At 36.0% G+C, this 10,572-nt stretch overlaps 2 protein-coding genes across 2 annotated transcripts; one reads left to right on the top strand and one right to left on the bottom strand.

The window, feature by feature from the left end:
* Positions 1-1,917: 1,917 nt before the first annotated feature.
* Positions 1,918-6,527, top strand: LOC130716760 (probable pectinesterase/pectinesterase inhibitor 47). The gene is made up of 3 exons (XM_057566767.1): positions 1,918-2,857; positions 4,792-5,149; positions 5,621-6,527. Exons 1-3 carry the CDS (start codon positions 2,180-2,182, stop codon positions 6,313-6,315), a joined length of 1,731 nt encoding a protein of 576 aa, XP_057422750.1. The 5' UTR covers positions 1,918-2,179; the 3' UTR covers positions 6,316-6,527.
* A 126-nt stretch (positions 6,528-6,653) lies between these two features.
* LOC130716761 (putative pectinesterase/pectinesterase inhibitor 24) lies at positions 6,654-10,306 on the bottom strand. The gene is made up of 3 exons (XM_057566768.1): positions 9,707-10,306; positions 8,405-8,908; positions 6,654-7,724 (listed from the first exon to the last, which is right to left on the bottom strand). Exons 1-3 carry the CDS (start codon positions 10,239-10,241, stop codon positions 7,048-7,050), a joined length of 1,716 nt encoding a protein of 571 aa, XP_057422751.1. The 5' UTR covers positions 10,242-10,306; the 3' UTR covers positions 6,654-7,047.
* Positions 10,307-10,572: the final 266 nt, after the last annotated feature.

Below are 10,572 nucleotides of genomic sequence, written 5' to 3'. Positions count from 1 at the left end.
TAATGTCATGAATTAATGTAGATTTTCCCTCCCTAAACCAGTATTGATGATTTGATGCCCATTGCTGACGACACTCCACGAGCATTTGATATAATTGAGAAGGTTGAAAACAAACCTAGGTGCCAAGTGGGTAGGTTATCTCTTTTCTCGTGGCCCTGAGTACGTCACTTGTAAGCCTAAACCCACATGGCTTTGCTTGGTTCATCTCTCAATCTATAAGTTTGCAACTGCAAACATATATAATGTAATAATATACACCAAATTGTCTTGTTGTTGGACCAAAATTGTGCACAAAGCAACAAATTAACAAAAATGGCGAGACACTCTTTTTATTATTAAAAATTTGATTATTGTAGATGACTTAAACTGAAGTTAATTACCATATATATAGTTCACATCAAGTGCTTCATGGGCACCAGTTCTATAAAAACAAGTAGCTTTTGCTTCAATATAATTCAGTTCATATCTATGCATAGAATGTTGAGCTTAAATATGACAACATAATATTAATATATCTTCTATTTTAACAAAAATATAAGTCAATTCTCACACCAAATGTTCATGACATGTTGAGGTTATCTTGCTTCGACATTGATAAAAATTATTTGTTATGAGGTTGACTTGGGAGATACAGGAGTGCAGCTAATTGGTTTTGACTGTAAGATCGAATTTGAACTTCTTTTCAGTAGCAAAATAAATGGAGAGGACGAGTTCCTAATTTTGGACTATGCCGTTGGGGAATGTGTAATGTGAACAATGAAGCTTCTTGCTACTACTAAATTCTACATCGTAGTGCCCACTGTTCTATCATTGTCACATTGACTGGTTTGGGAGTTTATGGAATTTGTGCTGGCATGGCATTGCATTGTGGGCAGTATATAGTGCCACTAGCTCTAGCTGCTTTATGAAGTTGTATCGTGGTTGCTTATCTTGTCTTTTAATCATTATATTAGGAGTTCAATTATTATTTAGGAGAAATGAAGCACATATTATAACTAACTATTTACTACTTAGTGTGAGCACTCATAATAAAAAAAAAAGTTAGCTAGTATTTTCGGCGGTAAATACTTCATCTAAAGGAAAAAAATAGCTAATGGTTGTCTTTTTCATTCTACTGGCCCTTGAACTGTAATACATTATCTCCATCCATTAATCATTGAATCTTAGTCCAATTGGCGAAAATCTTGAAAGCAACTGCTAAATCTGTTAGATGGGTTCTTAATTTCCCCTACTGCTAATTAAGCACCATTATTATGTAATGTCCACAACCACAATCATATAGTTCACACTTAACACTAATCTGCATGTATTATGTGAGAACCAAACTCAAATGCTCTTTTTTAAATATTCATTATTGAAACAGACAAAATCAAGAGAGGAACAGAGGAAAGAGAAAAAAAAAAAAGAATTCAAGAAACTAAAAAAAGGTTGTTGGAAGATACTCATTGTTTAGTTACACCGAATAGCTCATAATTGCAATTCTCCAGTCTAGAAAGCATGTAACTCATCACCACAACTCAACAAAACAATTATGATACATAAACACCAATTTCAGCACACAGTCACCCCACATACACCATTTTCTTCTCCATTATATTTCTATCTTCTTATATCATATTTCACATTTATTATTTCTCTCTAATTTTCATTTCTCACAATGTTTACACCCATAAAGCATCTACTCATCAATTTTAGTCATCTCAATAGTAACAAACTAACAATTAACTTTAGTTGAAGTCTTCCCTTGCACGTTCCTCTGCTCTGCTAACAATGCATTCATTGTACACCCACTGTGTTGTACTCACACCGACACACCCCACACCATACTAAACACTTGTACCATTCCTCATTCTCCTTTAATAATTCTGTACGCGCATTCACGCTAGCTTCATCTCAACTGATTCACCTCTCTCACTCTCACTCTATAAATCTCCATCCACCATTCCAACACATATCACATGCATTCACTCGAGTTTTGATACATTCGCACTTCAGTTTCTCTGCTTTCATTTCATTCTACTTATTTTCCTCACTATTTGTCTTTGCAGTTCTTATTCAATCACCTATCATATCACTCATTTATCTCTCTTCTCGAGCCGTGTTATATCAGAGCCTATAAATCTCCATCACTCCAAGTCCAACACACACATCACATTCACAAATTAACAAAAACATAAAAATGTCACCCCCAACACTTTCCTTTTCTCTCTTCTTCCTCTTCCTCTTCCTATTTGCACCATCACTCCTAGCTCAATCTCCATCTTCTAATTCTTCTTCTCCTTCTTCTGCCTCTGCCTGCAAATCCACATTGTATCCAAAACTATGCCGATCAATCCTCTCAGCAATCCGTTCCTCACCCTCTGATCCATACAATTTCGGCAAATTCTCCATCAAACAAAGCCTCAAACAAGCCAGAAAACTATCCAAAGTCTTCGATGACTTCCTCAAACGCCACCAATCTTCTTCTTCTTCATCTCTCAACCGCGCAGAGATCGCTGCACTTGGCGACTGCAGTGACCTGAACCATCTCAACGTGGACTACTTGAGCTCCGTCTCCGAGGAGCTCAAATCATCAACAGCTAATGCAACAGACTTAGAGCTTGTTGAGAAGATTGAGAGCTATTTAAGCGCGGTGTCGACGAACCAGTACACTTGCTATGATGGTTTGGTGGTGACCAAGAGCGGCATTGCCAATGCTCTTGCTGTTCCATTGAAGGATGTGACGCAGTTGTATAGTATTTCACTTGGGTTGGTCACTCAGGCACTTGATAAAAATCTGAAGAGGAGCAAGACCAGGAAACATGGGCTTCCTACTAAGGTGTTTAAGGTCAGGCAGCCACTTGAGAAGCTTATCAAGGTAATTAACTAATACTTATGCGTCCGTCCATTGAGGAGTTGTCTAAATGACCCTAAAAAAAACTCATGTTAAGTGACTATAGTTCATTCTAGGTAGATCAATGATATGTGAGAAATTTCACTTATCTAAAATATCATTGGTTTACCTGAGACTAGAGTAATTTAACCCAAGTTTTCCGTGAGGTTATTTAAACAAGTCCATATACATTGAAAGTTCTGTGTGATTGATTCAGCTATAGTTTCTGCATTGAAGTGTTGTTTACTACTCATGATTTGGGTCCTAGTCTATATATGATGAAGTGAGGGGTGGATTTTAATAACAAAGTACAAGAGCCATAATCATAACTTTGTTTTGCATCTCAAACATTAAATTTCCAACAACTTTATTGGTGTGCATTACTATTTTTAAATGAAGTGAATGGTCAAGCTTTGCATCTGAAATTTTTTGCAGTTAATACGTTGAATCTTTGAATATGTAAAACATCAGATAAATTAGTTCCTACGGTTTAGATTGATCAACTAAGATGTCACTCATCAATGTAATTTCCTTAATTTGACTTAAAAAGCAAATCACATAAAATATGTCGATGTTTATTTAATGCAGAATCATAATCGTTTCTTTACTACTTTCATAGTAAACAATAATTTCTTCAAATCTTCTTATGTGTCACTTGACGTTTAACAAAACATCCTTTTGCCCATTTTAAATTAACACGTCCACGTGCTCTGATGAGCCTCAGTCAAAACATACCTATTACCTATTCTTAACTAGCGTAAGACAAAATCTTAATAGACGACTTTGTTGTCTAGTTTATCATGGTATATATAGACAATCCCATCTTAAAACTAACAATATTAAAAATAACACTCATGGCATATTGGACTTCAGATATATACTTATCTTTTTATGAACGGTTCTTTATATACATCAAATATCTGCCGATATGGCTGATTTTAACTTCCAAGATGTACTATAGTTTTAAAAACAATGAATTGGTCAAGTCAACACAGTTGAATGGGTTGCCCACACCTCCACAGATCAAACTAGTAAGATCTGCTTTCCTCTGTTTTAAACGTTGAATGTCACGTGGGATCTTACCTGTGTATGTCACCGACATATATGATTTCTCTTACTACATGCCATTTTATACTTCCATATAATAACCAAATCTTGGTCAATTCTTTGCAAAGGTTCTTAATTTAAGTTTTATAAATGAGAAAAAAATTGTGCATATATATAGTTACAATGTTACATCATACTTGCAAATTTTTGAGTAATAAAAAGGGTGGGGTTCTTTTCAATTTGTCTTTGCCTTCATTACTTAAGCTAGGTGCATGAATAATAGACTTGAAAACAAAATTATTCTCAGATATATTCAATAATATTTTTCAAGAATGGAGACAAAGAAAGAAACGGCAACAGCTCAAATATTCATTTTCGTGTGCCTAACAATGAGTGAATAGTCACTTTTAATTTTTCTTAAAATAGTAAGTGGTCGATCAATCCACTTAGTCTCTGAAAGATGGAAATCAACATCAATATAATACTTGATAGATGAAAAAGTGATCCATTCTAGTCCTTGGAAGGACTAAACTGAAAATGTTTGTGAGCAGTTTATAGGATAGTGAGAATCGGTTGAGAGTTATTCATACCTTAGCCTTCTAGGACCATTTACCCTCTATTTTTTTTAGTAGGGGCATGAAATTGATCTACACAATATATTTCTGGGATCAAAGTGACTTTTCACTTTGTCAAAACAATTATCAATTTTACTACATACATACACAAAAGCAGGCATATATTTTAGTCATATCACCATATATAGTACTTGGTAATTAGACAAGAAAATGTTGTTAAATATTCATTTATGCATGACTGAATTTTGCTTTGGTGTTATTGAAAGGCTACAATTTTGAAACATTACTTTGTTGCAGCTTCTTCGCACAAAGTACAGTTGCAAGAAATCATTCAATTGCACTAGAACTGAAAGGATTCTGAAAGAAAGTGAAAACCAAGGAGTTCTATTAAACGACTTTGTGATTGTGAGTCCCTATAATGGGACAGACAACTACACTTCTATTGGAGATGCTATTGCTGCTGCACCAAATCACACTAAGCCACAAGATGGATATTTCCTTATCTATGTCAGAGAAGGATACTATGAGGAATATGTAATTGTTCCCAAAGAAAAGAAGAATATTCTGCTAGTTGGAGATGGTATTAACAAGACTATAATCACAGGGAACCATAGTGTCATAGATGGATGGACAACTTTCAATTCTTCCACCTTTGGTAAGTGCTTTATAACTTCATTCATTCTACACTCTCCTCATTTTCCTTGACAAAAAATTTACTTGTCTTAATCACAAAAACAATATTAAACAATTCTTGAGACTTCACTTAACACCAAAAGTTTCTGCATCAGTCATTATATGGCAGATTCTCTGCTAAACTATTTATTTTGCAATGTGATAAATATGACTAAAAATCATCACTTTAGCATATACACTTCTTGTACAAAACTTTATTTATCAAGTGAACCCTCAAATTTGTCCGGAAAGATAAAACACTTGTTCGTCCTTGAAAGAAGGAAATATCTAAAAAAAAATATCCTTGAATGTGTCAATCGTTTGGGACTTTCCTGCCCAACGCTTTATCTTTCAGGGACGAATTAAGAGTATAATTAGTCAGTTTATATTAATCATTGCTATATTTTTTTTTTGAAAAATTCTGATTCAGTACCACATTTCCTTTTGAATGCAGCTGTTTCTGGAGAAAGATTTACAGCAGTGGATGTAACATTCAGAAACACAGCAGGTCCTGCAAAACACCAAGCAGTAGCAGTGAGGAACAACGCCGACCTGTCCACTTTCTACCGTTGCAGCTTCGAAGGGTATCAAGACACACTCTATGTCCACTCTCTGAGGCAATTCTACAGAGAATGTGATATCTATGGCACTGTGGACTTCATTTTTGGCAATGCTGCAGTGGTCTTCCAGAACTGCAACATCTACGCCAGAAAACCGCTGCCATTCCAGAAGAATGCTGTCACAGCACAAGGCAGAACCGATCCGAATCAGAACACTGGAATTTCAATCCAAAACTGCACAATTGATGCTGCACCAGACTTGGCTGCAGAGTTGAATTCCACCTTGAGTTACTTAGGAAGGCCATGGAAGGTTTATTCAAGGACTGTTTATCTTCAGTCATATATTGGAGATCTAATTCATCCTTCTGGGTGGTTAGAGTGGAATGGCACAGTTGGGTTGGACACCCTCTTTTATGGAGAGTTCAACAACTATGGACCTGGTTCAAAGACTAGCAATAGGGTACAATGGCCAGGTTACTCTCTGTTGAATGCTACTCAAGCTTGGAACTTCACAGTGCTTAATTTTACTTTGGGAAATACATGGCTTCCTGATACAGATATACCCTATGCTGAAGGATTACAAAATTAGATAGCTGAAACTGTATACTTTTAAGATTTTGATTCAGTACTTGTTAGATGTGATGTTACTGAATGGTTTTAGTCTTAGAGGAAGGAGCATCCATAAATGGCAAGAATCATGGATGTTCTGATGAAAACTCAAGTCTTAATAAAATCATGGACAAGTTTGCAGAAATAATCTGAAGTTGGATTCTCTGCCCTGCAGTCTCTGCAGCAGCAAAATGGCAAGTGTTTAAAACTTTTGACCAATTTAACATTTTACTAATCATTGTGAGTCATTTAATTAAAGAATTAAGAGCCAAGAATTTGCAGCAGAGAGCTGTGGAGAAAATGAGTGCAGAGGATCCATGTTGAAGTAATGGAATATATTGCAAAGCAATTCGTACTAATCCACAATTACTCTGCTATCTCAGTGCAGCCTTTATTTTGGTTCAATAGAGTTTTAAAGAAATATTAATCAAAAGAATCAACTTACAGTCTCAAAATATACAAAATCAAGAAGATCATGGGAAAGGGAAAAAATAACAGAAGTGGAGACAATTCTGACAAGGATAATCATCCGTAGACACCCGCATAATGCAGACACCCAGGGTGAGAAATGGAGAGAAGATAGATACATGATGAATGTGATAAGAGAGATATATAGAGAAAATGAGGTGTCTGTGGAATGTCTGCAGTGTTTGGATATCTATATATCATTACTGTAATGACAAAAGGGAGAATTTGCATCTTGTGGCTGCACTCACAGATCAGACTTAAAAGGGGCACCTGATGAAGGAATCCATCTATCTCCTTGAAGAAAAGACTTGATTGAAAACTTGCTGGCTTGTTTACTAGTAATGGTTCTCAAACCCTTCCACTTCACTCTATTCTTTGTTGAAGCACCTGGTCCAACATTCCGAAATTCTGAATAAAAGATGGTGTCTGGTGCTGAGTTCCCTACCCATGGTAACCATCCCTTTGGGTTAACAAAGCTGTCCATTCTGGACCTTACGTAAACTGTGGTTGAGTAATTCTTCCAGGGTCTTCCTAGGTAAGTTTGGACAGAACTCAAGTTCCCAAAGGGTGCAATATTGCAATACTGAATTGAGATTCCTGTGTTCATGTTAGGGTCAGTTTTGCCTTGTGCTGTGATTGTGATCTGCTGCCCATGCATTGGTACCTTTGGCAAAATGTTGCAGTTTTGGATCACTGCTGCTGAATTTCCAAAAATGAAGTCCACTGTGCCATAAATGTAGCATTCTCTATAGAATTGACGATTGGCATGAACATAGAGTGTGTCCTGATATGCATCAATGTGACACTTGTAGAAAACTGCTTGATCAGCACTTGTCATCAGTGCTACTGCTTGGTGCTTTTGAGGACCAGCTGTATTGCGAAAACCCATGTCTCTAGCTATGAAATTCCTTCCAAACACAGCTATTTGCATCCCAAGAAAACAAAAACAAAATGTTACTCTATCATCCCATTTGTGTTTATGAAAACTGAAAAGATACACTGCATTTTATTAGAAGCCTTAAATATGTTCTTGGTTCATGCATTATTGGAAATTACCGTTTTAGTCACTTTGTTTTTTTATTTATTGACTACATTCCTGTATTTTTTAACTAGCCATGTTTTAGTCCTGAGATGACAAATATCAAAAGAAAAAGACAATTTCGAAGACTTATTAGTCCCTTGAGTATCTGAAACATGACAATTTAGAAAATGCAGGGACTAAAGTCAAACAAAAACAAAGAAGGATTAAAATAAATATTTCCAATAATTGGGACTGAAAACATATTGGGTTAATTACACTTTTTGTCTGTATGATTTCAGAAATGCGTGATTTTGGTTCTTATTATTTCAATTGCTCGAATTAGGCCCCTATAATTTCAAAATCAAACAAATTTGGTCTTGATTTTAACTAGTCATCAATTAATTAAAGAAAAAAAAAGTTGTGATACATGTCAATTTTGAAATTAGAGGGACTTAATTTGAGCAATTGAAACTCTAGGGATCAAAATCATGCATTTCTGAAACTAGAGGAACAAAAAATGTGATTAAGCAAAACATACTAAAACCTTATTAAGTCAAAGTTAATGAAGAGAATCACATACCAAATGTTGCACTTGAAAATGTTGGTGTGCCATCAACAACGTTAAGCCTTCCAGACACAATTGTAGCAGTCATGCCATCTCCAATGATCATCACATTCCATTTGGTCTTCTCCACCCTGACATTTTCATAGTAAAGCCCTTTCTTCACATAGATCACAGTCCTCTTGGTGCTCTTATCAGGGACATGCTTAAGTGCAGCAGAAATAGTTTTGTATTTCCCACTTCCATCTTTGGCCACAACAATATGAGCTTTTGATCTCAAATCCTGTGTTTGAAGCAGCTTCCTGTCATTTGAATGAAGCCATTTCGGTGCTTCGTTCTGATGAGGTAGTGAACTCAGTAAGCGCCTCAAGTTCACGGTGCTTGCGGCCTTGTTGATCCAGGTAATGATGGCAAGACTGTTGCTGGTGAGTTCTGTAGCGTTTTTGAGATAGGTTTCTGCCTTTTCCTTCAATGGTTCTTTTGCATCTTCAAAGCCTTCAATGCATGTCTGCTGGTATGTACCTGTTTCAGCAGACAAGGAAAAAAGTAGGCCAAAAAAGTATTATGTCGTTATGAAGCAAAAGGCTCACAAAAGTTCCCCATTGTAGGGCACATGCAAGTAAGAATTCTAATTGATTGATTTGTAGAGTTCCACACAGTGCAATAACATCATATAGACACCTGAAGTTAGAAAGAAATAGAAAAGAGAGAAATAATGGATGTGATATATAGTAGAAGAGAAAGAAACAGAGTAAAATGAGGTGTCTGTTTACATGTCTGCAGTGTTTGCATGTTTGAGTCGCAAACAAATTAGCTAGTCAATAATAATACTAAAACATACAAATGGTGCAGACATACAATACACATTTCATTTTTTCTCTATCTCTCTTTTATCATATATCACATTCATTACTTTTCTCTCTTCTCTTTCCTTTCTCTTTCCAAGTGTCTTTTAGATGTATGCACTAGAAGAATTTCTACGAATCATTTTCCTTAGCAAGCTAGCTACACTTTGCAACACTCCGATCAAATAGTGATCGAAAGGCATCCCATTTTTATTTCTATGTCTACTTCTAATCACATACATTATATAACACATCAACTATTTCTCTTATCACTTTTTCCTTTTTACATTGAGTGTCATCACTATGAAGATGTTTATAAATTATTCTCCTATGTTTTACTGATGGAAAGAATGTTAGAAAAAGAAAATTGGCTTAGAAGGAATTAAGTTTTTTTCCTTTCTTCCAGAAAAGTGTCTTTTTAATGATGTCTATTTCATTAGAACAGAAGGAAAGGGACATGCAAATTTAGTAGTACCTGCAGCACTTAACCATGTTTGAAGATCCTCAAAAACCTTAAGAAGGGAAGAACTTTCCCCTGAAGTACTCAAAGAGCTATTCAAATGATCAACAGCAAGATCCAAAACATCCCTGCAAATCCTCACAGCTTCTTTGATCTTTGCATCATTCAACCCTTTGAAAACACCCCCATCTTCATTGAAATGCCCAACAGCTCTAGACACTTCAGCTAAGGCCACTTCAATGGACACCTTGAACAGCTCCTCAGGCTGAACATCCCCTGAATCCACAGCAGAGCCAAGGCTTCTATAGCACGAGTCCTTGTACAGCGTCACATCACACACCGCCTTCACCGAACTCGTTACTGATTCAGAAGAATTAGCATTATTGCCACTTTTGGAGTTGTTGTTAAGTGTTCCAAAAACAGAAGCAAACACAACACCAACCAAGACTATTGAGGACAAGCTTATGATTGTGATTCTCTTCCTGGTTTTCCTCTTGGCTTCTAACAATATTTGCTCGTGTTCATCAACTTTGCCATAGGGAGAAGACATGCTTAAGGTACACTAGTCTGTGTGTTTATTTTTCAAGCTGGTTGGAATACTAGGAACTGTAACAAGCTTGTCAATGAACTAATATATATACAGCAAAATGTAGGTGTTTGGTAGCACGCGACGCCATTTTTACGTGCAAGCCACTTATAATTTATAAAACCATGTTGTAGTTACATGTTTGAATGAAGTGCCTGCCATGTTTGTGTGGGTTGAATCATAATTGGTTGACCAGTTTCATTACTATTATTACTTTAGTATTTAGAATATTTTTGTTCTTGTCTTCTACTTGATAAATATTATTTCGGTCTCTATTTGAACTCCAGTGCTTGTT

Source organism: Lotus japonicus, chromosome 5 (genome assembly GCF_012489685.1).
Source record: "Lotus japonicus ecotype B-129 chromosome 5, LjGifu_v1.2".
Taxonomy (NCBI): domain Eukaryota; kingdom Viridiplantae; phylum Streptophyta; class Magnoliopsida; order Fabales; family Fabaceae; genus Lotus; species Lotus japonicus.
The sequence above is the reverse complement of the archived record's forward strand: the minus strand, read 5'-3'. Positions and strand labels throughout refer to the sequence as shown.

Coding starts and splice junctions, on each gene's coding strand:
- LOC130716761 (XM_057566768.1), bottom strand. CDS start 10,241: ATGTCTTCTCCCTATGGCAAAGTTGATGAACACGAGCAAATATTGTTA. Junction 8,909..9,706: donor AACATGGTTAAGTGCTGCAG/GTACTACTAAAT, acceptor CTGCTGAAACAG/GTACATACCAGCAGACATGC. Junction 7,725..8,404: donor ATTTTCAAGTGCAACATTTG/GTATGTGATTCT, acceptor GGATGCAAATAG/CTGTGTTTGGAAGGAATTTC.
- LOC130716760 (XM_057566767.1), top strand. CDS start 2,180: ATGTCACCCCCAACACTTTCCTTTTCTCTCTTCTTCCTCTTCCTCTTC. Junction 2,858..4,791: donor CACTTGAGAAGCTTATCAAG/GTAATTAACTAA, acceptor ACTTTGTTGCAG/CTTCTTCGCACAAAGTACAG. Junction 5,150..5,620: donor TTTCAATTCTTCCACCTTTG/GTAAGTGCTTTA, acceptor TTTTGAATGCAG/CTGTTTCTGGAGAAAGATTT.